The 27210-nt window shown below is 47.3% G+C and overlaps 1 protein-coding gene across 1 annotated transcript in view; it reads right to left on the reverse strand.

Moving 5' to 3' along the window:
* pdss2 (prenyl (decaprenyl) diphosphate synthase, subunit 2) overlaps nt 1-20128 on the reverse strand; it is a 53169-nt gene extending 33041 nt beyond the window's left edge. Inside the window, exons 1-2 of the mRNA XM_064302737.1 lie at nt 19257-20128; nt 3629-3763 (exon numbers count right to left, since the gene is read on the reverse strand). Of these exons, the coding sequence (XP_064158807.1) occupies nt 3629-3763; nt 19257-19501 (380 nt within the window). The 5' untranslated portion in view covers nt 19502-20128. The remainder of the gene's footprint in view (nt 1-3628; nt 3764-19256) is intronic.
* Nucleotides 20129-27210: the final 7082 nt, after the last annotated feature.

Here is a 27210-nt window from a genome sequence, read left to right on the forward strand (position 1 = left end):
TGCTGTACCTAGCGGTGCTAGGCTAAGCTGTGCTAAATGAAGCCCAGCAGTGCTGTAGCTAACGTCGCTAGGCTAAGCAGTGCTAAATGAGGCTAAACTGTGCTGGAATCAGAATCAGAATCCATCCCTTTTACACTCGGAGCAGCAGACTGGGCTGTCTGCGATCCTCTGGGGACAGGACAGCACGGCAGGGCTTCAGGAGGAACCTCTCACACACCTGTTACCTCACACCTGCGTCTGCGAAGCTCCGCCCACAGGCCACCTGTGTCCAGGTGCGTCTCCTGTCCCCTCGCACCCGAGGGCAGACAGCGGCCTTAAAAGTGTGATTCATCATTAAAAACATTTTAAAAATAATAATAATAATATTAATAAATGAACAGCGCGACAGCCGAGCCGTCTCCCGCTCTCTCTGACGGGCCGCGAGCAGCGTCGGTGGGGACGCGCGCAGACAGGAAGCCCTGGTCCTCAGCTGATAAACCCCAAACGGGGGGGGAGGGGGGGTGTGAATGGAGCCACGACAGAGGTAATCTCAGTAATCACACAATCACTCGGCTCCCTCATTAACTCCTACAGAGGATAATCAGACCAGGGAGAGACAGCGGCTTACGCACTTCTGCACTAAAGCCCCCAGAAAACAGACAGACAGGCAGGCAGGCAGGCAAGCAGACAGGCAGGCAGGCAGGCAGGCAAGCAGGCAGACAGGCAGGCAGACAGACAGGCAGGCAGGCAGGCAGGCAGGCAGGCAGGCAGACAGACAGGCAGGCAGGCAGGCAGGCAGGCAGGCAGGCAGGCAGAGACAGATAGGCAGGTAGACAGGCAGGTAGACAGACAGGCAGACAGACAGGCAGACAGGCAGGCAGACAGGCAGACAGACAGGCAGACAGACAGGCAGACAGGCAGGCAGGCAGACAGGCAGGCATACAGGCAGGCAGGCAAGCAGACAGACAGACAGGCAGGCAGGCAGCAACAGGCAGGCAGGCAGGCAGGCAGGCAGACAGGCAGGCAGGCAGGCAGGCAGGCAGGCAGGCAGGCAGGCAGACAGACAGGCAGACAGGCAGACAGACAGGCAGGCAGGCAGGCAGGCAGACAGACAGAGAGACAGACAGGCAGACAGGCAGACAGATAGGCAGACATACAGGCAGGCACATCTAGGAAGTGGTTGCCCCCTCCCTCACCTGACCTGTGAAATAAGGGTCATACAGCCCCCCCGTCCCAAAAAAAACTTTCCCCAGCCACCATCTACCTCCTCTACCTCCAAATGCATTGGTAACCAGTGGCAACGGTGTGACTCCAAAGGAAAACCTCCCTGCACCCGAGAGAGAGCCACAGGGCATTCTGGGATTTAGGGCTTATTCCTGTGCTGACCTCAGAGGGCCAGCAGGGTGTGTGTGTGTGTGTGTGTGTGTGTACAACTGTGTGAACAGCATGTCAAAATATTGGTCCAAAACCCTGCCTGGACTCCACGCCCCTCCAGTTGGCCTCTGAAGTGGAATGTTCAGGAAGCAATCAGACTGCAGCGCTGTGTTTCTGCGTGTTCACACCGGAAGCCACTACCCAGCGAGCACCGCACCATTCACAAACGGGGGAGGGGGGGGGGGGCAGCAGACAACGCTAAAACAAAACGTGTTTAACAGTCACGGTGCCCGAAGAGTGGAAAAAAACCTTCCCCCCAAAAAACAGGACGAGAGGGAGGAGCCCCTCGCATAATCAAGCCAATGTTCGTACCTGAGCCCCGTGCCAATGACATACGGAAAAAAAAGAAGGAGGGAAGAGGGGAAAAAAAAAGGAGTGTTTATACAGGGGGATGAAACCCATACGCTGTGCGTGAGCCGGGCGGGGCCAGCGGGGCCCCGTTCTGACTGGGCCCTCTGAAACGGAGCTTGTGTTAAGTCCCGCCGGTGAAACCGGACCCCCCCCCCCCCGCCCCCCCGGCCGCCCGGCCCAGAACCCGGGACCATTACAGCCTGGACGTCCCGCACAGGGGGGGCTCTGTGTACCTCTCACTGCCCTACTGTCGTCTGCTCCCAGCGCCTCACCCTGCGTCTGAGTCCTGGCAGGTTTGGGGGAGGGGTGTACGGGTAGGTTAGGGTGTGATGGGGGGGGCTGGGGGTGTATGGGCAGGTTAGGGTGTGATGGGGGGGCTGGGGGTGTATGGGTAGGTTAGGGTGTGATGGGGGGCTGGGGGTGTATGGGCAGGTTAGGGTGTGATGGATGGGGGTGGGCTGGGGGTGTATGGGCAGGTTAGGGTGTGATGGGGCGGGGCTGGGGGTGTATGGGCAGGTTAGGGTGTGATGGGGGGGCTGGGGGTGTATGGGCAGGTTAGGGTGTGATGGGGGGGCTGGGGGTGTATGGGCAGGTTAGGGTGTGATGGGGGGGCTGGGGGTGTACGGGCAGGTTAGGGTGTGATGGGGGGGCTGTATGGGCAGGTTAGGGTGTGATGGGGGGCTGGGGGTGTATGGGCAGGTTAGGGTGTGATGGGGGGCTGGGGGTGTATGGGCAGGTTAGGGTGTGATGGGGGGCTGGGGTGTATGGGCAGGTTAGGGTGTGATGGGGGGGCTGGGGGTGTATGGGCAGGTTAGGGTGTGATGGGGGGGCTGGGGGTGTATGGACAGGTTAGAGTGTGATGGGGGGGGGTGTATGGGCAGGTTAGGGTGTGATGGGGGGGTTTGGGGGGTTGCGTGCTGGGAGGGGTGTACAGGCAGCTGGGGAGTGTGTTGGGGGGTTCTGAGGAAATGGGTGGGTTTGGGTGTTGGAGGGGTTGGGAGTGGTAGGGGGGCAGCAGCGGGTGTAGCGGGGCAGCAGGGGGGGTGGGGGGGTCAGGGGGGGTCAAGGCGGGGGGGGGGTGGGAGAGAGCAGCCACCTGCCACAGGAAGGAGAATAATCTCATCCCTCATAGGAGGGAAATCAAGAGACTTGTTTCACCTGGAAGGGACAACGCCCACCTTCGACCGAGTTAAAGGAGGGCTCATGGAGAAGAAAACTCCAGCAGCTGCAGGGGTGGAGCTACTTTGAGCAGTACGTCGCTCTCAACACTCCCTAACCTGAAGTTACCTCCGGGAAAACTAACGCTATTCTATTCTGTTACCTGATAGCTCAGTGTAACTCACAGGGAGACATAGGGAGAGGGCAGGGATCTCTGAGGTACAGATAACTGGAGAGCAGTCACCTAAACCTCAACAGTCCCTTATCTGAGAGAGAGAAAAAGAAGTTCCTGAGGTGGAAAAATATCTGGAGAGGTCAGAGTAACAGGAGGGACAAAAAACAAGAACAGAGAAACCAAGTACAAGATGGGTCAACTGCATTTCAAATCTGTCAGTTCATGAAATGAGTAGATTCAGTTGGAGAGATGAAAATGCTCATAAGGGAATGATGTCTCATTTGAACCCTTTTGTAAGGAGTCAGATCACCAAAATGAGATTGCCGTGTTCTAAACTGAACAGTCTAATGCTGATGTCACAATCGCTGCCGGTGGCTGAAAGCAGGGGAGTTCTAGAACACTCCGAATTTTCAGAAAACATTCGAAAAAAAAGGGTTCATTAACTGACGTCCTGCTCATGTACTGACGTAACTCAGTTGAGATGACCCCGCCCGCCCCACCCCACCCCACGCGGGCGTCCAGCTGCCTCACCTGGGGTAGATCCCGCTGACCATGTCCTGCTGGAGGAGGTCAGCGGCGGCAGTACTCGGACCGGCCGCCTTGGACATCAGCAGCACCACCAGGCCCCTCATCTGCAGGTTGTTCCTACTGTCATACACAAAGCCCCTGGGGAGGAAGAGGAGGAAGAGGAGGATATGAGGTCAGATCCCGCCGAGCTTCTCAGTTCCAGCCACGAGGAGCCGCTAACTCGGGGGGAAAAACCAGCTGAGAAACGAACTGATCAACTTCACTGATTATTAAAAAACGCTACATTTGGAACTGCAATGCGTTGATTAGTCACTAGAATAATTAAAAGATTCCAATCATACCCCGAAAGCAGTCCTCACAAAACTGCCGACTAGAACAATCTACTGCTTAACGCTGAAGACGCAGCTGAGCCATGCAATGCGGTCAGTCCCTGAACATTCTATTTCATCAGCATTCTACTGTACCTTCCACTGAAAAGTGTTCAGTCTCTGAACATTCTATTTCATCAGCATTCTACTGTACCTTCCACTGAATGCGTTCAGTCCCTGAACATTCTATTTCATCAGCATTCTACTGTACCTTCCACTGAATGCGTTCAGTCCCTGAACATTCTATTTCATCAGCATTCTACTGTACCTTCCACTGAATGCGTTCTGTCTCTGAACATTCTATTTCATCAGCATTCTACTGTACCTTCCACTGAAAGTGTTCAGTCTCTGAACATTCTATTTCATCAGCATTCTACTGTACCTTCCATTGAATGCGTTCAGTCCCTGAACATTCTATTTCATCAACATTCTACCTTCCACTGAATGTGTTCAGTCCCTGAACATTCTATTTCATCAACATTCTACCTTCCACTGAATGTGTTCAGTCCCTGAACATTCTATTTCATCAACATTCTACCTTCAGCTGAATGTGTTCAGTCCCTGAACATTCTATTTCATCAACATTCTACCTGCACTTACTGAATGCGTTCAGTCCCTGAACATTCTATTTCATCAACATTCTACCTGCAGCTGAATGCGTTCTCTCTCTGTGAACATTTCATTTCACTGGCCTTCTGTCATCAGCAAATAAAGCCAAATCCAAGCGGCACCAGAGACATTAAGGGTCTGGAAAAAAATCACAAGTCCTGACAGCCCAAAACAAAGCCATTCTCTGACACCCCCACAGGCTGGATTTTACAGTGGCTTTACTGAGGCTCTGACCTCCAGTTCTCTTCATTGTAGGCCTCTGATTGGCTGAAGACATAAAACAGGCTCTAGGCTGGGCTTTTATTAACAATTGCACTTAATTTTGACAGCAATTAGCAATTTGAATCAATAATATTCAATTAATTCTTTCTAAACATAGCTTGGTGAGTGCAGCACTCATTAAAGCTAGCTTGCTAAAATTGGCGGAAGACATAAAACAGGCTCTAGGCCGGGCTTTTATTAACAATTGCACTTAATTTTGACAGCAATTAGCAATTTGAATCAATAATATTCAATTAATTCTTTCTAAACATAGCTTGGTGAGTGCAGCACTCATTAAAGCTAGCTTGCCAAAATTGGTTTGTGAAGGAAAATATGATGCCAGCGCTTACTTGCAAGGCAAAGTTAAGGACAGCTGGGGATTGAATACAGACATTGTGGATTGAATACAGAAGTTGTGGATTGAATACAGAAGTTGTGGATTGAATACAGAAGTTGTGGATTGAATACAGAAGTTGTGGATTGAATACAGACGTTGTGGATTGAATACAGACCTGAATGCGTTTACTATGTCTGAGAAGCAAGGGTTGTGCTGAATGTGGTGAATCTGCCTCTGCCCATTGCTGATGCACAGCAGCTCTGAGGCTGTACTGAAAAGGCTAGTTTTGCATGGGACTGGCCCTTTAAGAAGCGGGTGGGGGAAAAAAAAAACCCCTTTGGATGGAAGAGTTTGTGAATCTAAAAGGACACGCGCCACACCGCACACGGCAGTGCCAGAAAAGGGAGGAGGGAGGTGTGGTAAACAGCTATTTATGGTTTGGGATTACCCATTTAAAAAAAAAAAAAAAATTTTTAAAAGAAGCTAAACACCCCAGGTTTTTATGAGCGCTGAACCAGGAGAGGGAGGGAGAGAAGGAGGAAAAAAAGGCTTAAATTCAGCGGGGGTGGGGGGGGGGGGGTGTTTGATTTAAGAGACTCGACGGGGCATGCCTCTCCAGGGGCCTGAGTGGCTTTGACATTGTCCGCTTCCATTCGCTGCATTACTAATATTTCTCACGAGCTTCTGTGAACACCGCAATGGGCTACATGGAGCTGTCAATCACTGAAATTGTTGGAACCAATCAGAAGACCTTTTTTTCTCCACGGCAGCAAGTCAGTGAGTTTCGGATGGAATGTGGAAGGGGGCTGCCCAAACGCTGTTCCTGGAGATCTACCCTTCCTGTGGGGTTTCCGTTTCAACCCTAACAAAGCACACCTGATTCTACCAATCAGCAGCTCAACGAGATCTCTAGCTGTTGAATGACGTGTGCTTTGTTAGGGTCGGAGTGAAAATCTACAAGAGAGTAGATCTCCAGGAACAGGGTTGGGCAGCCCTGGAATGTGGTAACTCTATTTTTGGGGGGAGGGTGGGGGGGTCACAAAGTCTTATTGTCCCATCACCGACTAGTGGAAACCAATCTAAAAAGTGGTCATCCACAACAAAGCACAATGATTGGTCGAAATCAGAGAGTGATTGACTGTGTATAACAGGGCTGCCCAGCCCTGTTCCCGGAGATCTACTGGTTTTCACTCCAACCCTAACACAGCATCAAACCAGGTGATTGCAAACTCTCTCTCCCTCCCTCTCCCACCCTTATTCTCTCTCTCTCTCTCCTCTCTGCTTCTCTTCCCCGCTGCTATCTGTTGCTCTCTCCTCTCTCGCCCCAACAACGCCCCCCCCCCAGCAGGATAAACCACCCAGCAGCAATAATACGCCTGTATTTTAACCACTGCCGTGCTCATGAGGCTCAGCTTTACTGACATTCACTTGGTAACCCACAGATTGTGACGTCATCATGGAATTGACCTGAAAAGGGAAGACCTCACTCTTCTCCTTTTCAATTCCTCTTTCGTACAGGTTATCTGTGGATTTTACAGGTATTAACCAAGGCACCGGTTCTCACACTCGGTCCTGCGGACCCCCCCCCCTGTGTGCGCTGGCTTTGGTTCCAGCCACACTTGCAAAGCCAGAATTTTAACAAGCCGTTCATTTTTCTTAATAAGACACTTACTCGTGTTCTGAGGGATTACTTTCCCGCTTAAGCCACATTATGTCAGGAATAGCTATGCGCGCGGTGAATAATGAAGCACCCATATCCGCAGTATGCGTGTTGCGCAATATTGTAAATGATAACGTAAAAAGACGTTACTTCTTTTTTTTTTTTTTTTGAATGAGGTGTGGTCACCTGACCACTGAAACGAGCCATTTGGAAGATCATGAAGAATTGAAAGACAAATAAAATTATAACGAGACAAACCTGCATTGTGTTAATAAGTTTAAGGGGGGGGGGGGGGGGATCAAGAAAGAACTTAAATTCAACAGCCTTAATTAAAAAAAAGATTGTCTGGCGCTAAAACCAGAATACACGGCGGTCCCCAAGGCCAAGACTGAGAACCACTGTATTAGAGGACAACCAACGCTTTTTTTTTTTGTCTCAATAACAAAACAAAAATCCCCACAATGCTCAGCAACTGTATGCAAATGCGTTGCACGGAACACATCGCTAATGACACGGTGTGTAACCCTTGCCGTTTCTCCAGGGGCCAAACCCTTCATTTAATTCTCACTGGAAAATAAAGGGACTTTTTCCCCCCCTCTTCTTCTTTCTCACACTGCGAGCCGGCAGATTTTCTTCTAATTGCCGCTACGAGGGGAAGTCTCGCGGCGGAGGTCAGAGCAAATCCTTAAAGAATTGGCTGTCCAGAGCATCATTAATTCGCCGCGACGCGGATAGCTCTGACTGCGAACACCGCTCGCGGCGGCTAAAGGGGAACTCGGGTCACTCGTTCCCATAATGTCACTGCAAGAAAATTTAACCTGTACACGCACGTGGTTTTTGCCGAGATTTTCTCTTCAGCAAAAAAAAAAGGAAGGAAAATAGGCATACGCCAGAAACAAAGCACGCGTATGTTTAACTAAACACCCTTTTCCAGTTCTCAGAGACAAACTCAGAAGTAGCCTAGCTGAGCGGGAAAAGGGCGCAAGCTTTTAATGTGTCGGAAATGCAGACACCACCACTTATTTTTATATAGATAAAACGCCCACAACTTTCAAGCAATAAAAGACCATTAAAAAAAACATGAGAAAAAGAATTTACAGTAAACAGCAGCGCCAGATTCGTCTCACAGAATGCACATCATTCTCTTATTGCTCAGAGAATTCGCCTTCGCAGGGGTGACGCGTGTAGCAGTAAACATTGGTATCATATTTTTTTTAGGGAGCACACAACACCGCTCGGGCCACAGTCTGTGTACGCTGACACACCGGCAGCGCCTCTCGGCAGCCTGCAGCAAGCTCCGGGACTTCGAACGGGCGACGTTCTGACGAATAAACGACACAGTTGCCATGGAGATAATCTCCAAGCGCGGCTGAGGGAGAACTTGGATGACACGCAGTGCGCCACGGAAATACCACAAATAGGCCTATAGTGGAGTCCCAGACCCGCTTGCACGCACCGAAATCCCACAACGGTCCGACTGGCCCAAAGCTAAGTGAAAACAGAGACCGAGAGGCGGGAGGAGAACAGGTTTTTATTTATTTATTTATTTATTATTTTTAACTAATTGTCTACTTTTTTAAAAATTATACATTTTTACATTAAAACATCACCGCAATAGTCTAGAACCAGCAGGCAACCTGACCTGGCTCTACTCAAACTCCGTCCTGGGGAACTCCAAGTATGCTGGTGATCCTTCCAACCGTAAAAACGAGTGACGACGAACTGGTAATCCTCATTAATATGACCGCTTTAATGTCTGATGCGAGGCGATGGACCTTCATAAGGACATAATGCGTCAGCAATAGCGATGCACGCCATGCTGAATTGATGGCTAATCAATCACATCGGCGGGGCTAACGCTCTCCTTTTCTATAAAGCGCTATGTGGCAAGTGACTCCTTTATAAAGACGTCACGATTAAAGTAACTGACAGGGGAAACCAGCGGGACCATGGCTGCCAAATGTGTGAAAAGCTGGGCACAGACACAAAACCATTTCTGGACAACGAATATTTCAAAGGCAAAAAACAGTGTCAATGAGACAAAATTGTTAAAAACACATTTGTTAAAGTAAAAACAAACAACAAAAAAAGTAAAGCCAGAACCATGGCAGCGGCACGTTTTTTTTTAGCAACCATAACTGATATAAAGACTGTAGCAGTAAGAGAAACCAGCACGCACAACCGACGTCCCCAAGACTGACGTCGGGAACCCCCATTTTTACAGAGCCGGAGAAATAACTTTTTTTTTTTTAAACAAAAGCTTTCATCTCAACGCTTGCCGGCACTGACCGGTTGCCGCGGACGCCGAGCCGCGCGCGGTTTAAAGCGATGCTTTCGCTGCTCGGGAGATAAAAGGCCCGAACTCCCTCGGGAACGGTTAGCGTAAACGCTTTTAATCCCGTCCCCCGGGACCGCTCGCTGAATCATGAATCACGGACATCGTTAAGAGTCCAGACGCCCGTGGACCGTCCCGCCCCCTCCGCCATCAGGCTAGACACTGGCCACGAGCCCTCCCCTTGGGGGGGGGGGCAACAGACAGGGGGGAAGAGAGAGAGTGAGACAGAGGGGGAGAGAAAGAGAGAGGGAGAGAGCAAGAGAGATAAAGAGAGAAACAGACAGGCGGAAGAGAGCAAGAGCAAAAGAGAGGGGAGAAGAGATAGAGGGAGAGAGAGAGAGTGACCGAGAAAGAGAGAGAGAGAGAGAGAGAGAGAGAGAGAATAAGGGTGGGAAAGGGAGAGAGTTTGCAATCCTTCAGTTTACACCTGTTCCAAGTGGACCCCAGACAGATAAACTTTAAGATTAATACTCAATCAATACTTGAGGTAAGGACTTATTTATTTAATATGAATATTGGCATCCTTAAATTATGAGTTAATTTACAACCTATTTGTTTATTTTATGTCTGTTTGGCTTTTTACATATATATATATATATATATATATATATATATATATATATTTTTTTTTTTAAATATGTTGTTTTAGATTGTACGTGATCTGACTGTAACCATGGGAGTAGGGGGAGGGGTTATCCATATGTGTGTGGCTGTGTGGGTAATGACAAGATATGGACAAAAAAAAACTATAAATAAATCTTGTTTAAAAAAATATATATATAAAACACTTGAGGTAAGGAGAGAGGTTCATATGTTTCATAAGCACACCATGTTTTTCGAAAACTTTCTGAATCTGCGTCTTTTTTAATGTTCAGTCTCCAGTGAACTGGAGGTGGGAGGCAGGCTGAGGAAGCTGACAGCTTTAATCTGAATGAGATTTAATGAGCGAGCTCTAATACAGCCTATTAGCTGCCCCAGGCAGGTAGAGGGGCTACAGTCACACCTGACAGACAGGTACCTGACAGAGGACTGAAAAGACACACATCACACACCACACATGACACACACACACACCACGACACACACACAACGCACACGCATACACCCCTCCACACACACAACACACCACGACACACAACCTCCACGCGGCACGCACAACACACACACACCACACACACACACGCACACACGCCACACAACACCCCACACACACACACGCACACACACACACACAACCCCTCACACGCACACACTCTCACACACACGCACACACGCGCACACACACATACACACACACACTCACACACACGCACACACACACACACACACACACACACTGTACAGGGCTCTCTCTCCCCTCTGGCGGCAGCCGTGGCACCGGACTCAGGGGACGGACTGAACTGGCTGCAGAGGCAGGACTACAGATTATTAATGTTTACGCCAGAGTCTACACCACTGAACATCCATCAATCATATCAGCCTTCCTGCGGGATGGGGGGGGGGGGGGCAGGGAGGACGGGAGATAGAAAAGGGGAGAGGGGAAGAAGAGAGGACAGAGAGAGGAGGGGCAGAGAGAAGGAGAGGCGGAGGGGGCAGCGAGAGAGAGGAGAAGGGGGACACAGAGGGAGGGGGGGAGACAGAGAAAGGGAGGGAGTGAGAGAGGGAGGGGGAGAAGAGAGGATGGAGAGAACGGGGGCATAGAGGAGGAGACACAGAAAGGGAGACAGGGGGGAGGAAGACGGAAAAAGAAGGAGAGGGAGAGAGAGGGGTGAAAAGGTTCCTTAATTATACAGAGAGAAGCATTCCTCCAGAACAGAAGAGGAAGAGAAAAAGGCCACACAAACACACGCACACACACACACACACACACACACACACACACAGGACACTGCCACACTGCTTGCATTGCGATGTTCATCACAATGTGCTGGCCAGTCTTGCGTTTACACCCAACAGGAAAGATGTTTCATTCAAGGGGGGCATCAATTGATGATGACATCACGCACCCACTGACTTCCATTGCACAGCGATACGATCAATAAGCAAACCCGACTGACGGGGTGACGGTGGCAGGGAGACTCTTCCTTCAGCGCGAGGTTATAACGCACAGGCTCGGCGTCAGGACTCCGGCCGTACGGAGAGAGAGTAGGGGAAACACACATCAATATGATCTACACGACACTATCTACACTTACAGTCTCCATAGAACATTAAAACACAAACGCACACTGACACAGTCCTCACACAACCATCAGCACATGACCTACACACTCACACAGTCCTCACAAAACCATCAGAACATTATCTACACTTACACCATCCTCACACAACCATCAGAACATGATCTACAGTTACACCATCCTCACACAACCATCAGAACATGATCTACACTGACACAGTCCTCACACAACCATCAGAACATGATCTACACTGACACAGTCCTCACACAACCATCAGAATATGATCTACAGTTACACCATCCTCACACAACCATCAGAACATTATCTACACTGACACAGTCCTCACAAAACCATCAGAACATTATCTACACTGACACAGTCCTCACACAACCATCAGAACATAATCTACATTCTACCATCCTCACACAACCATCAGACATGATCTACACGGACACAGTCCTCACAAACCATCAAACATGATCACAATGACACAGTCCTCCACACAACCATCAGAATATGATCTACAGTTACCATCCTCACAAACCATCAGAACATTATCTACACTGACACAGTCCTCACAAACCATGAACTTATCTACACTGACACAGTCCTCACAAAACCATCAGAACATTATCTACACTGACACAGTCCTCACAAAACCATCAGAACATTATCTACACTGACACAGTCCTCACAAAACCATCAGAACATGATCTACACTGACACAGTCCTCAAAACCATCAGCACATGATCTACAGTTACACCATCCTCACACAACCATCAGAACATTATCTACACGTACACAGTCCTCACGAAACCATCAGAACATGATCTACAGTTACACCAACCTCACACAACCATCAGAACATGATCTACAGTGACACCATCCTCACACAACCATCAGAACATTATCTACACTCACACAGTCCTCACAATAATCTCAACATAAAATACACTTACACAATTCATACACGACCATCGCAACATGATCTAACCATCATCCAAAGTACAGCAGATATTGCAGAAGGGTTCATTTCTGTGACAGAGAGAGACTTCTCCCTCTACATAACGCATCTTAGAAGTTTGCACCCACAAACTTCTCCAAAACACGGAAAATTCAGAAGGTCATCACCGAGAAAGGGACAAAAAGAGAGACTGCCTACACAGTCCTCATAACTGATATGGAATTAACACACATGCACTCACGAACTCCTCACAAAGCCTCAATGAAGTCCACTAATGAGAGAGGCATAGAGGGCAAGCCTCACGCGTCTTTCCTCACTAATAATCTTAAACAAAGAATTCTGCACCCGCAGATCTTCTCCAAAATAACAAACCGTCCCTAGGAGTGAGCGAGAGTGAGCGAGAGAGAAAGAAAGAGAGAAATGAAGAGAGCGAGTCCCCTCTCTCTTAATGACACATTTGAAAGGCCAGAAAGGGCATTGGCAAATCAGAGAGAGAGAAGAACCACGAGCCTCCATTTAAAAAAAAAAAGACAACAGTCTCATTGGCACAGGCACCTGTTGAGAACGACTGAAACCAATTCCAAAGCGAAAAAAAAAAATAGCTACCCGTTTGTGTACCACTTGAAACATAACGGTAACATCAACCGACACCTGTGTGGGGGGGAAAAAATCAAGGACAAAGTGACAGACTGCAGATTTGTTGATGGTCAACAGGCCCAACGAGGAACCATTCCAAAATAAACTGTTCAGTCCGACTCATCACGTCCACCTTTTCCGTCTTCACATTTCAGGTGAACATAATCTTTCCTACCCTGACGCGTGGTCCTCGTTGTCCGACGCAGAAAATAAAATTCATGGTCTACTTTGTATTCATCGAGTCCTGAAATCGCAGGTAGGACAAAGAAAGGTTTTGCTTTTTCATTCACTTAAAAAAAATAAAATAAATAAAATGAAATAATTTCCAGTTTGTCTGTCAAAGTGTGCGTGGTTCCAGTAATTATTCTGGGTGATTGGCCCCTCAAGTTGGGCAAATTTTCAGACAGATGCGGAAATTGGCAGGTGCTCTCCGGCAGCTGAAACATAATCATCGCTGGCCGAGCAAACTTCAGAGGGGAAATTGATTTTTTTTCTTCAATTCATTTAGAATTCATCTGAGCAGAAATATAATTTTACACGTAATTGCGGAAGTGCCCGGTGACACGTTCGTTTGAAGCGGCGGTATTTTAATGGGGTAAAAGTCAAATGGGGTATTGGGGGGTGTGGGGGTGGGTGGGATTACTGTACTTCGCTCAGCACACAGTGTCTCGGACACCAGGTCTGGCATGGAACACGGAACGCGGAACACGGAACGCGGAACCAAAAACGACATCACAATTCCCCATGATAGCACCGTCTGCCGTTGCCATCGGTTTCGCCTTTTTTTTTTGCTTTCTCCCCCGCGCTCCAGCGAGTGGGTGAGACTGTAATCACAGCACACAGCCAGGTGTGTTTGGGCGAAGCCCCTTTCCCTCCTCCTTCATCTGTTCGCTGCGGCGCAGTGACCGTTTATTTCCGCAGCCAAGCCGAAGTGGGAAGACGCATAGCAGTTGTTCTTCTTCTTCTTCTTCTGGGTTTTTGGTTTGTGGAATAGAAGCAAGCTCATTTTGGATGACAGGAGCGGCTCTCGTACGAGCGGCTGCCCTTAATCCTCCGTTTTCCATTTATTTTAGCATGTTCCGCTAATTAGCTTTGCGCCGCGTTTCCATTTTAATTATTTTTTCCTGCGGTCTACTTATCTTAATTTTGAGACTGGAACCCCTCTTTCCTTGTCCCTCATACTCTCAAACCCCCTTGTGCCTCATTTTGTTTCCCATTTTAACTGCGCCACTGATGCATTATGGGCTGCGGCGGAGTATAACTTTTAGGGAACTGCTTGTTTAACTCGGAGGTTGCAGGTTTGATTCCCAGGAGGGGCACTGCGGCTGTGCCCTTGAGCAAAGTACCAGAATTGCTTCAGGAAAATACCCAGCTGTGTGCAAAAGTGGGGAAAAAAAGCCAGCCAATTCACTTAATGAATAAATATGAAGGTATTTAGACTCACATTTGAAGATTTCAGAGAATCTAATGTGGCAGTGTGTACAGTGAACAGTGTATTATGTTAAAAGCAAGATCATTTCAACCATTATTTAAGACATTTATTGGATTCCCACCTTTATTCAGGGTATCTACTAATGCCTACACTGACACAGAACATATCGTATTGGCACAGATTCTGTAAAAGAAATGGGAGGCCGCCATTATCGGGTCTCCTACGGAGAGAACAGCTTTCACGTGTTCCAAAACACGCTGGCTTTCTGACGCAAGTTAGACCTGTTACCAAAGCCTCAACCAGTCATTTTTTAGTATTTTGCCGCAGAATTCATTTTGGATTTCCTCAAATGATTTTTTTTGTTGTTGTTGTTTGTTTTCATTTTAGATGAAAGGCTATGCGCATTGCTAAAGGCTAAATACTGCCAAAAGTGATTCATCTGAGGTAGGCCTCTCTCTCTCTCTCTCTCTCTCTGCCTGAGTCATCAGTCTATTTTTCCCTGTCTTCTTCTGTGGTGCTTCCCCGTGGCTCGAGCGATGTCTCCCTGGTTCCCCAGGGAATCCCCTTTGGGATTCATGAAGTGTCCTGGGACTGTTAAGGATCAGATTGAGTAATTATCACCTCAGTAAGGCACAGTATCCCCGTCACTAGACTGTGGCACTGGATCTCTTTGCTAGGTACGGAGGGAAGACTGACCCCTACTGGCCCAACGAGACCACTTCTGGTAGTAGGTTGTTCCCCCATGAGGGTTTTCCATCAAACTGCTAGGCTAACCAAAACAACAGCTGCTCAGTTTCAGCAATTAGCCAAGAACAAGCTCCCGGGTGCTCATACGACTTGACTGTGTTGACTATGAACTCTGGAGACAAGCATTGTTTCTGAAACAATTAGCACGTGATTAGGGTGCATATAGCTTAGCATTGTATCGATTAGCATACGAGGTCAATTGCTGAAGTCATTTCTAGCAACAACAGAGGCGTGGTCATCATTGGTCCTTTCTGCACATGGTCAAACTTACTTAAAGGCCAGTAAAATGCCAATCTCTCCGGAAATTTACACCTGTGACAAATGGGTCAATATCCATCCCCACCTTCCATCAGTGTCAGACCTCCAGCTTGCCTGCTTAGACATGGCATCAGCCAACTTCACAGAAAAAGGACATTTTATCATCTTTCTGATATTTCTGAACGTAAAAAAGTGCACATCTATATCCTGTGGCTTTAATGAGCACTTAAAATGCAGGAGGGGCATAAAATTAGCGGACGGGGCGTTTAATGGGGGAGGCCGCTTCAAGGTCTCCCCCGTTACGAAAGAGAAGCCCCCGCCAGCCCCCCCCCACCCCACCCCCCGACTCTAACGGCCGTGCACATCTGTCCAGTCCCGTCCCGTCCTGTCCCATACCGCCCCACCAGCGGTAGTCCCAGCCGCCGCACAGCAAAGCCAAAGGGGGGGGGGGGGGGGGGGCAGGGTTGTTTTTTTAAGAATGAAAGGAAAGGGGAAGTGGAGCCCGGCCGCCATTGTGGGTATTTCTGTCAGGCCGTGCGTCTCGGGACGGAGACACCGGGGGAGCGGGGGGGGGGGGGGGGGGGGGGCAGGCGGGGGCGAAATACGACCCGGCCGACCCGGCCCGACAGTGAGGAATCAGCCTGTCAGAGGTCCACATCGCCCCCCCCCCATGCTACCACACCGAAATGGATTGTCATATCGGATTTAGGTGTATAGGTTATTACACCCTTGGGCTACAGTTTCCAGCAGGACAGCCTGCAGAGTGGGCTCGAGTTCCACATCTCTCTCTCTCTCTCTCTCTCTCTCTCTCTCTCTCCCCTCTTCTCTCTCTCTCTCTCCATCTCCCTCTCTTTCTCTCTCTCTCCCTCTCTTCCTCTCTCCTCTCTCCTCTCTCTTCTCTCTCCTCTGTCTCTCACTCTCTCTCCTCCCTCCCTTTCACTCCCTCTGTCTCTCACTCTCTCTCCTCTCTCCCTCTCTCTTTCTCTCCCTCTGTCTCTCACTCTCTCTTTCTCAGATTCAAGGCCGAAGGGCACACAGACAGGTAGGCCCTCATTCTCTCACTCCAGCAGAAGCGCTCCAGCCCAGGATTTTGCGTTGGTCCAAACGGGGGGTTTAATTGGGGGGGGGGTGGGTGGTGACAGGGGGTAATGATGATGTACAGACCTGAGGTCCGGCCGGGATTCGGACGGGTTGGGCTGTACTGTTTACCGGTTGCCGGGTAACCCGCTATCATAGCAACCATCCCTGGCAGCGCTCCCAACTCATGCCACCACAGATATGATGTTTTTTTTCCCCCCCACATCTCTCTCTCTCTCTCGCTCGCTTGCTCACTCGCTCTCACTGTTGGCCACACCCTCAGACTTGTTTAGACGTCCCATGTCTGTGAATTGCACGTGGAAGAATTTGGGTTTGGGGTAGGGTGGGTGGACCGGGGGATGACACACTGAGGCTCCAGCAGGTGTAGATAAGGAGGGGGGGGGGGCGCTATGAAGACACAGCTGGTGAGGAAAGCCATTTGCAGTCTCGGGAACACCGTATGTGAGGGACACCCCCGGAGTGACTCTGAGTTTGGACCGATGGAAATTCACAGGAATTTTGGAAATTTTACGGGAATTTTCCCCGAATGTTTGTTCTTATGTCTTTCATTTCTTCTCCGTCGGCCGAGCTGAGATATGCGCTACTTTTCCATATAAATAAAAAACCGGCTTTTAAATAGCCTATTTCGTTAGGTTGTCATTTGACTTAATGGCGCTGCCCTGTTGCGGGACAGGTGGAATTTCTACACACGCAACGTCCTCTGAGGGTTTTCAGAATGTGCTGAAATAAAATAATTCCACAGAATTTTTTCAAATGTAGCTGGACTAAGTTTGAAATAAGTAAAGGTGGCTACTTTTGAAATAATTCCAAACCCAGTGAATATCAGTTGGCAGTGTGGAAGGTATGCTATGACTCGACAGGTGACACTGTGCGATTGCAAAGATTACTGAGATCGTTTTATTATTATTATTGGGATCATTTTATTATTATTATTTGGTGCAACTTCTCCAGAGAATAAAGTGGCGATACAAGAGGCCTGTGTCTGTCCTGTGGAAACCAGTTTTGAAGGCCCTTTTACACTCTTATGACCACACAATCATTACAGCTTGCTCAGTTCCTCGGTCCCTCACTCACTCACTCACTCTAAAACTGATCGGCGCATTCGTAATTGCCATTCTTGAACCCAAGCCATCACTTGCATTCATTTCCTCCAAATAAAGCCCATCCATTTATGATCCTCCAATCGCAGGCAGGGTTCCCTCGCATTCAAGCACGTCACGTGGCCTTAATCTGCTACGGGACACCTCCGCCAAGGACAGACAGCGCAGGGGAATCGTCACACTGACAGGTGGGCGTGCCCGAGGAAACGGGGTCAAAGGTGAGAAGGTATCCTATGATCTGATTGGGCAACATCCTCGCTCTATTGACTCGATTGGGCTTCCCGCCAGCAGGCAGCGCGCGGACAGTAAAGCCGGGCACCCACCGCACGCGTATCGGCCGCGAGCGCACTACGCGCGTATTACGCGCGTAACTGAAGCGTAGTTGAAGTACTGTTATTACAACGGCAGCGGGCGACGTCGTCTCCACCAGATGCGAACGCGTCGCGTACCGGCTGCGAAGCTCGCGCGACACAAGCGACCTGAAGCGTAGTTTTTCGCTTCTGTTCTATTTTTTCGGCTTGTCGCGCGTCACGTTGGCCTGTTTATACACAGAAATATGCTCTAAAATGCTAGGTATACATGCTCTGATTTATATTTCATTCTTATATTACTGGGGGTGTGTCCCTAGTTACCTCCCAGATATTTTTTAAGCAGCTAAAAAAAAATACAAGCCTTTTCGTTTTGTAAAAATAAATAAATAACTGGAACCTGGGGGAAAGGCAAACTTAGTTTCGCTGTCTTATTTTGCGGAGGGGGTGGGGTAAATTTGAAAATACACCACAGAAAGACGTAGCCTATCGCACTTGTACTTCAAAGCTTCCGGTGTTCATGGCGTTGTGGTGTTCATATCCCTTCAAGATTAAACTGTTAGCTGATTTTACTAAATCTGATCATATAAATGTTTTGACGTGAATGACAAGACAACACAGGAATTCCCAATGGTTAATTACGGATTATTTATTATTATTATGATCATTACATATTCTTCGTGAAATTGGCACGCTTGTTGACCAAGCAAATAAATTAATACAGTTTGAGATTGATTGTTATGCAGGCTACGTTGCGATTTAAGTTTATGGTAATTCTTGAAAGCGTTTGCTTTCTCACGTATTTACGAGGTAACGAAATATTACCAAATTAACAGAATGAAAAAGGTCTCTCACCAAGTATTCACTTAACCCATAATCAAAAGTCCTGAACAAACGTGAAATACACGATGTAAGCCCACTGCAGACTGCGAGAGCTACTGGGAATATATAGCTTTTACGCAAGCCTTTGCGCGACACAAACGGAACCAGTGGAGACACCCTACGCGTCGCGTCGTGCTGCTTCGCCCTGCTGTTTACGCGACGCTTACGCGACGCGTGCGGTGGGTGCCCGGCGTAAAAGTGACACAACGTGCCACGGGAGGGAGCCTTTTTGCAAATTGGACTTCTGTTCAGGGAGGGACCATGTCAGTCTTCAACAGTAAATCGTCAAAACTACAGAGCATGCGGATACAATTTAGCCAAAAAAATAACCGCACATAACATTAACTGTCTATCCTGTCCTATATTACTGAGCATACAAGTGTATACATTCAGCATTCAGGTTACATTATATTAATAGAGATCAATATTAGAAGAGTGTATATCACGGTCCTTACCTTGCGGTGTTTAGTAAAGGGTGCTTGGTCCCCACCAGTTTCCTCACGTGCATCGCGACGTTGCTGAGTTCATCGCTCAGCAAGCACCGCAAACTCATGAACGAGGTGGGATATCCGACGATTTTCTCTGCTTCGGAGACAACTTTACTCCAGTTTGAGGGCGACGTGCTGGAGAAAAAGCCGATATCCCTGCGGCCGCAACATAATGGACCGAGACGAGGCAGTCTTGATCGTAGCAATGCCATCGTTGCCACAAATTCCGCATTAACGTAGCAGGGTAAACGACGAAGTGTAGGCTATAACAGAGAACGCTAGTCTCCACTCATTCAAACACAAACTAGAATACTCGGCTAGCGTCAAACTAGCATTACCTATGTAACTATGCGATGAAACATTAGACCATGTTATTTCGCTTAACGTGAATGTGTTCAACTTTTTTCTCATAGGTAACTAGCTAACTGACGAAGCAGACTTACTAAGTGAACAAACACATTTAAATGGCCATTTATATACACGCACGACAGAGTAATGCACACAACCGGCTACATAAATACAAATTCAGCCGATATCCTTTAAGCATATATCCTTTAGCTCACTTGCTAACATTTAAGTCACCTAAACTAGCCTACTGTCAGGGGCGTCTTCTCAGCTAGCTACCTTACAGCATTCTGTCATCAGAGCTAAAGCACTCCGTCCATGGTGAGACAATGTCAGTCGCAGGAAACTGCGAGTTATCGGTTCCCTCATGCGAAATAATATCTTTATATCAACAATATTATGAACGACCTCATGCCTCCAAGCCGGGTTTCGTGACAAGTTTGCTGCGCGCAGCCATCTTTGAAAAACCAAAACACGTCATGTCGCAAAACACATCGCAGTTTAACCCCTTGAGTGCTGAATCTCTCTTGGGAGAAGCCCCCCAAACAGCTTAGTTCATTTTGTTTAAATTTTTTGTTTGCATCACTAGTAGCCAATAGCTTCAACAAATGGCTCACAGCATTAGCGTATGTATACCGCTAAATATTAAAGCAACATTTTGCTGTTTGTTTTTGTAGTACCATCAAAATACGCATTAAAGACGGCATGCAGCCCTATGCGCCGCATTATATTGTTTGAAAATATATTTTGAATTTACAAACTTTTCTTTCCTAATTATTATTATCAGTATGTGTACAATGTATCAATAATTAACAATAACTTTATTTGTATTGCACCTTTCATACAGACTGCAGCTCAAAGTGCAACTACAGCTTTTAGTAAACAAAGCATGTAGTGGAAAATATGTGGCTACTTAATAAGTAGCCACAAATGGTAAGCTATGAAGGGAGATGTTTCTGGGGGTGTGCCCAGTTGGGGGAGTCATTACTATAAGATATTTGCGCGTGGACTCAGGAGAGGATCGAATCTCTCCAGGGACCGCCAGAGACCCAGTCTGGTCACGCTAGCATCTCCTCACACCTGGGAGTGAAAGAAATGCAATATTCCTGGCCCCACCCTGCCTGACCACCACTGACGCACACACACACACACGCGCGCGCGCGCACACACATACACACACACATATGCACATAAATACACGTACACGCAGTCGAACAAATCCTGACGGGTCCATCCCTTTCTGTGGCACGAGGTCAGAGGAAATCCCCGGTCCCTACGCTGCCTGCCTCTCCTTCTGGGTCAAGTTTTTGACACTCCTGCTGTCACGAGGACAGGATGATGTATCCCCGAAGTTGCTGCTTATTTAACAAAACCGCAAGCGCTTGGCCAGGCCTGCTCCATCCCGGTGGGGGGTGGGGGGGGGGGGGGGGGGGGGGGCTTCGAGAGGACGCTGATAATTGCTCCTGTGCTTCGAGGGTTCCGCTGATTGGAACAGCAGCTGCTCTCTTCTCCGCGTTTAATAATGATTTTGCCTTATTCTGGATTACGTTTTACATATCAGCAGCTGACAATCAAATTCGTCTCCCGAGGTTCAATATTGAGTGCTGCCTTTGTAAAAATTGAAAAAAAAGGAAAAAAAGAAGAAGAAAAAAGCAGTATCATGGTTACCTCACAAAAATAAGAATTCCGTTCAAGCCTGTATGCTGTGTGCTTTCTCGTTTGACTGGAACCCTCTCGTAAGACAGTTATCCTTTGTGAAAACCTCTTTTTTTTAAAACAATGCAAGCTGTTGGAGATAGTACTTTGTAACCAGTGTAATGTTTTCTATTTTTTCCTGGCAAAGCAACTCAACAGGTAATTTGATACAAATGTCTTCATCATGTTTTCCAAATCAGCCAGATCTTTTTTTTTCTCTCTCTCTCTCTTTCTCTCCGTAGTCGTTTCACGCAGTGACAGCATTCTGGGAATTGGAGGCATTCCACAGCAGTTCTGTAAAACACAGCAAACATTTAATTTATCCACATGTCAACACCCGCCGTTGTTAAATGACTTATACATATTTTAAATAGACTTAGCTTAATATTATTTGGCCTGAGTCAACTTCATTTCTTAATCTAAAGTGTGTGTGTAAAAAAAAGATCTCACACACTCACCCTCTCTCTCTCTCTCTCAGTGCAGATCTAACATTAGTTATGAAGAGGGGGCAGTCTCTCTCTCTCTCTCTCTCTCTCTCTCCCTTGCTCCCTCTTGGCTTTATATTCAATATTGGCACATCGTTCGAAAGGCATTTTCCTTTGTCTGCCTGTTTAGATTTGACGTTGACAGGAATGCGTGTGAATGGCTGCCATTGGTCACACGGTGCGGCGTTGCAAGGGGAATCGCACAGACCAGGAAGTGTTTACAGACCAGTTTCAGACACTGTCACGCAGCACAAGACGAGAAGAAACAACAGGGCCAAACCTGCAATTCAAATGCTGCAGTTTACTGACACTTTTAAAGGGCACGGCTATTTTTACCAGCGTTGTGTGTTTTGGTCAGTAGCCTGTTACTGTATTGTGCTTTTCGGTCAGTACCCTGTTACTGTATCGTGTGTTCTGGTCAGTAGCCTGTCGGTAGTCTGTTTTGAGTCTTTTCCTGGAATCTCCCAGAATGCTCAGCAGGTGAACCATTCCTCTCATAGATGCAGATCTATGTCAGCATGTTCTCCCTTATGACTGGACACTTTAGCTGTTTTAGGGCAGAAGAGGGGGTGGGTGGGGGGGGACTAGAATAGAACAGAAGAGAAACAATGTGTTTTCTTGCTTGAGTTTTGATTGAGCACAAAACAAACAGGGAACAAAAAAAAAACCTGAGCAAGCAACAGAAATGGGGATAAAATAAAGGGATGAAATCACAGCTGTAAAGGGATGAAATCAGAGAGGTAAAGGGGTGAAATCATGGTGGTAAAGGGAACAGTGGGCAGTAGACGCTGTTCTGGTCCTTCAGTGCAGCTGCTGCAAGCTGATCGAGACTCTGGGAAAGATAAACATATTTTGGGATCAGCTCTGTAGCAGTGCACTGATTTAATACCCATGAGCTCACACACTCACACACACACACACAAACACACACACAAACACAAACACACACAAACACACACACACACACAAACACACACATGCACACAAAGACACTCACACACACACACTCACACACACACACACTCACACACACACACTCACTCACACACACACACACACTCACTCACACACACACACACACACACACCACACACCACACAAACACACACATGCACACAAACACACAAATACACACACACACACACACACACAAACACACACATGCACACAAACACACAAATACACACACTCACACACACACACACACACACACACACAATCTCACTCGATATATCACACTCCCCGCTTAAGCAGCTTTGGAGACTCTGCAAAGGGGACTCTGCAGAGAGGCAGATAAAAACGATGGGTGGAATTCCTCCATATCTCTCTCACGGTCCCTTCTAATTAAGCAACAGAGGATGGGCAGCGGCAAACATGCACTAATCACATCACGCAGGGTGACCACATTCATGCAGTCCTTAATGTAGGAGACGCAGGAGGATTCTGTGGAACTTAGCGCATTGCAGGATTTGGGGGGTGGGGGCATGGGTAATGATGTCATTATTTCATTTAAATGCAGGACAAATGGCCGAAATGCAGGGCTGTGCTATCGGGGGTGGTAGTGTTGTAGCTAGGGAACTTGGTTCGTCATTCAGAGGTTACGGGTTTGACTCCCAGATGGGGCATTTCCATTGTACTCCTGAGCAGGGTGTTTAACCTTAATGGCTTCTAATTTCCCAGCTGTTTAAATGGATTATATCAGGCGATTGAATCTGTTTATGTCCCTCGGGATAAGAGAGGCTCCTGATTGCTGAAATGTGAATGTGATGTCGCATAATTGCCCTGCACAATTCAGAGCAACTGGTCACCCGACCTCTGCACAATATTCTTAGTGAGTTTAAAAGCGTGGGGTGTCCAATCTTATCTGAAAAAGGGCCGGTGTGGGTGCAGGTTTTTGTTTTAGCCCAGATTCTACGGCACCAGATTCAACTAATCAACAAATCATGATCTTCAACCAAGACTTTGATAAGTAGACTCAGGTGTGTGAGTGCTGGGTTATAACAAAAAACATGCACCCATACCGGCCCTTTCTGGTTAATATCGGACACCCCCGGTCTAAAGGAACTGAGTTTATTACTGAACACGTGAATGACATCTTCTCTGCAGCTGTGTAGCAGGTCTCTGTCTGTCACAAGCCTCGCCAGTGCAGACACGCTAAAAAGCACAGTGTTCAGCACAGGGGCACAGTTAGCGTACCATAATGGTTTCCAGGTGGGAGCCGGGTAACCTGACGTAACCTGGTCTTGTTTTCGGTAAGCGTCCCGCTGTAAAAATGGATTGTGCGTTTCAGCGAAACGTAAGCTACTCCCTCTGAGTAGCAGCGTTTGCTAAATGGCTAAACATCACGCGCGTTTGAAAAAAAACCGCCATTGGCTACAGGGGAGGTGGTCGTGATGACGACGCGGATACGCCTGAAATGGCCGGTTCAGGGCCTCCAGAATGGCGGTTGTTCTGGTCCGGTTTACGAGAGACCGCGAAAATCGACAAATAACATTCGTTTATATTTTTTACGCTTCTCGTGTTTTATTCTGAATCTTTGTAACCAGGGCAACGCCGCTTGGGTTTTCTTTCCTGATGTCCATCCGCCCACTTCCTAAAGCTTGAGGAAATTCAAACCTGCACCCTTCTGGACCTCCCCACCCTACCCCCCCCCCCCCCCCACCCCTCGCCCACCACCCCCACCCTGCAGCTAATTCCCTAAACAAAGTGTGTATTGTTGAAAATTGCTTGTTTATTTTCCTTAAACTGGCTATGAGCAATTCCAGGTTTGTGTATACTTTTAATCCAGCTGTTTCCGATCAGTTTGTAATTCCTTTGTAGTCGCCCTCTCTCAAGTAGTCTCTCAAGCAATGTCCCTAAATAGAAATCGGCTGTAAATAGGGAAAGTACACAGCAACATGATGTTTGCCATCGCTGCAGTTTTTTTTTTCTCCATTAATTCTCTCCCAGGCGACCATTGCTCCTCCTTGTAATCCTGTTTGTCGATGTGCCTCTCTTATATTTGTGTTTCGCAGCTCAAATTTCCTCCTGCACGGTCCGCAGCGTGTTTACTAGCTGCAGCGAAGGCCGTTGAACCGAACTGTTGTGGAAACTAATCTGGGTTAAAAAACGAAACAAGCGGTCCCTTGTTACAGACGTAAGGACATGTAAGGTGAGTTGGTCTCGTTGTATTAGTCTGTGCAACACTACCCTCCCTGGAAATCTGTTTTGACATTGTTTGTCATTACATATTTGAACATAGTTGATCATTGCCATTGGTGTGTGTGTGGAGGGGTCAGTGTGTGTGTGTGTGTGTGTGTGTGTGTGTGCATATGCAGATGTGCGTGCATGTGTCTGTGTGTGTGCATGTGTGTGTGAACGTGTGTGAATGTCTGTGTGTCTGCATAAAACAATGAATTCATTGAGGTCACGGTGCAGAATGCTACAGTGACAGACTGAGGAACTTAGTTCACAGTTACTCAGCAGCAATGAGAACACATGCAGGAGCCCTCACGTTGTGATGCAGTGCTGAAGGGCCTGGGCTTTTGCCCGGGAGGTCACGGGTTAAAATCCTTGAATGCGCAGCAAAGCACTCAGTGTTCATATAACACAAACAGAGTTCTTGTGAGACCAAAGGGGGTTCGAATGTACTCGAATGTGATTCAAACCTCTGCTGTTCTGGCTATGAAAAAGGGATTGAAAGTTCTTTTCTTGACACACAAGAAGATACATGTTTAGTTCTGGACTTCTGGAATGAGCATTAAGCAATGCAAATGAGTGAGTGAATGAATGAATGAATGAATGAATGAATGAACAAATGAATGAATGAAGTGTAATCTGTGTAAATTCCCCAAGACAAAGTGAGTTTATTAAGGCAGGAGTCCTGCAAGCTGGACTCCGTGGACCCCTGGAACTCTCTGAAGAAGCCCCAGGGTGTCTTTCCCTTTCAAGATTTTTTTTTCCATTTCCTAATGAAATGCACAATGTATTTTAGACAGACAAAAAAAAAGGTTTCTGTTTCCAGAAAAATACAAGGTTTTCAATTGGTAGGTAATAATATAATAATTGTAAGTTATAACATATTTATATCATATTAAATACATGTCTGATATAGATACGCAGAATGCAATGTCTCATTTTAGACACAATTCCTCGTGGGTTGAATCGGCAGTGCCTGGCAGCCAGTAGTGGGAGTTCAACAGAGCTATAAAAAATGACCATTTTTAGGATGGAGGAGCAGCCTTGGGCAAAGTATAGTTATTTTAAGCGAGCTTGAGGTGAAAAGTTTTTGTTTTGAAAACACCAATGCAATGGAAATATGAAAATAGACAAGGTGCAGAGGTCAGAGAAATTGGATGCTGAGCACTTGATTGGATGTAGATTGCACCCATCCACCCCCCCCACGCCCACCCCCCCCAGTACAAAAAATCCAGCAGAAAATTTCCACCCCCCTTAATTGGAAACAAAATCTATGTCCTTGGTTACAAGGTAGGGCCCTTGCCCTCAGTGTGTGGGCTACATTCAGTCTTTACTGGCACAGGGGTGAAAGGTCAGAGGTTGCTACTTGCCCCCCCCACACACTTCTACCCGCCTCCACCCAAACCCCTTCTGCATGCCCTTGAGGAACTGCTGGGAATTATGGGACGGGGAATGCGACGCCACCACAGAGATGGGAGAGTGAGTTTTCATGAACCCTGTAACTACAATGATCTGTCAATCATGCACTTGTTTCAACCAATCAACAGACTTTGCTCTCCACAAGGTGAAGCAAAACAATGGGATCAAATCAGCATGTCACTGAAAGCATATGATCCACCAGTATTTTTTTTTTTCCATGAAACTCCATACCAAGAGTCAGTGGTGCTCCTTCAGTGCAGAATGATAGACCTGACACAGTGCTATCTTCCTTCAGTTGTGAAAAATGTTCTGAGCTGCGTACTTTAGTGTAACTCTTCCTGTTTGCACTTGGGTCCAAAATAGAGTTAGGCTACAACAGTGGATTTACTCATTAAACCAGAAAGTTAAATATGACAGGGCCAGATCGGAATATTTGCTCTAATTAAAATGTTACTCCAATACAAACAAGAGGAGCCACTGTGGCTTTGGAAGGTTGTTAAGTATTAGGCCTGCTTGTGCCTTCACAAATTCACTTTGAGTTATTAACTAGTTTTAACATAAAAAAACAGTTGACCAATTAAATTATTTTCTTCATTTAGAATATGTTTACTATATCTATACATCAAGAATGTTTGGGAAGGGAGACACATAGTAAGACCCATTCAATGCTCTCAGCTAAATTCATTTCACAAACACAAATAAACAAGCACGCGCAAAATGTAAACAGCTTTATTTCGGGAAAAGGATTCCCTACGCCCGCCGTTTTTAAATAACAGCCGAAAGGATCGGAACAAGGGACG

Source organism: Anguilla rostrata, chromosome 1 (assembly GCF_018555375.3).
Source record: "Anguilla rostrata isolate EN2019 chromosome 1, ASM1855537v3, whole genome shotgun sequence".
Taxonomy (NCBI): domain Eukaryota; kingdom Metazoa; phylum Chordata; class Actinopteri; order Anguilliformes; family Anguillidae; genus Anguilla; species Anguilla rostrata.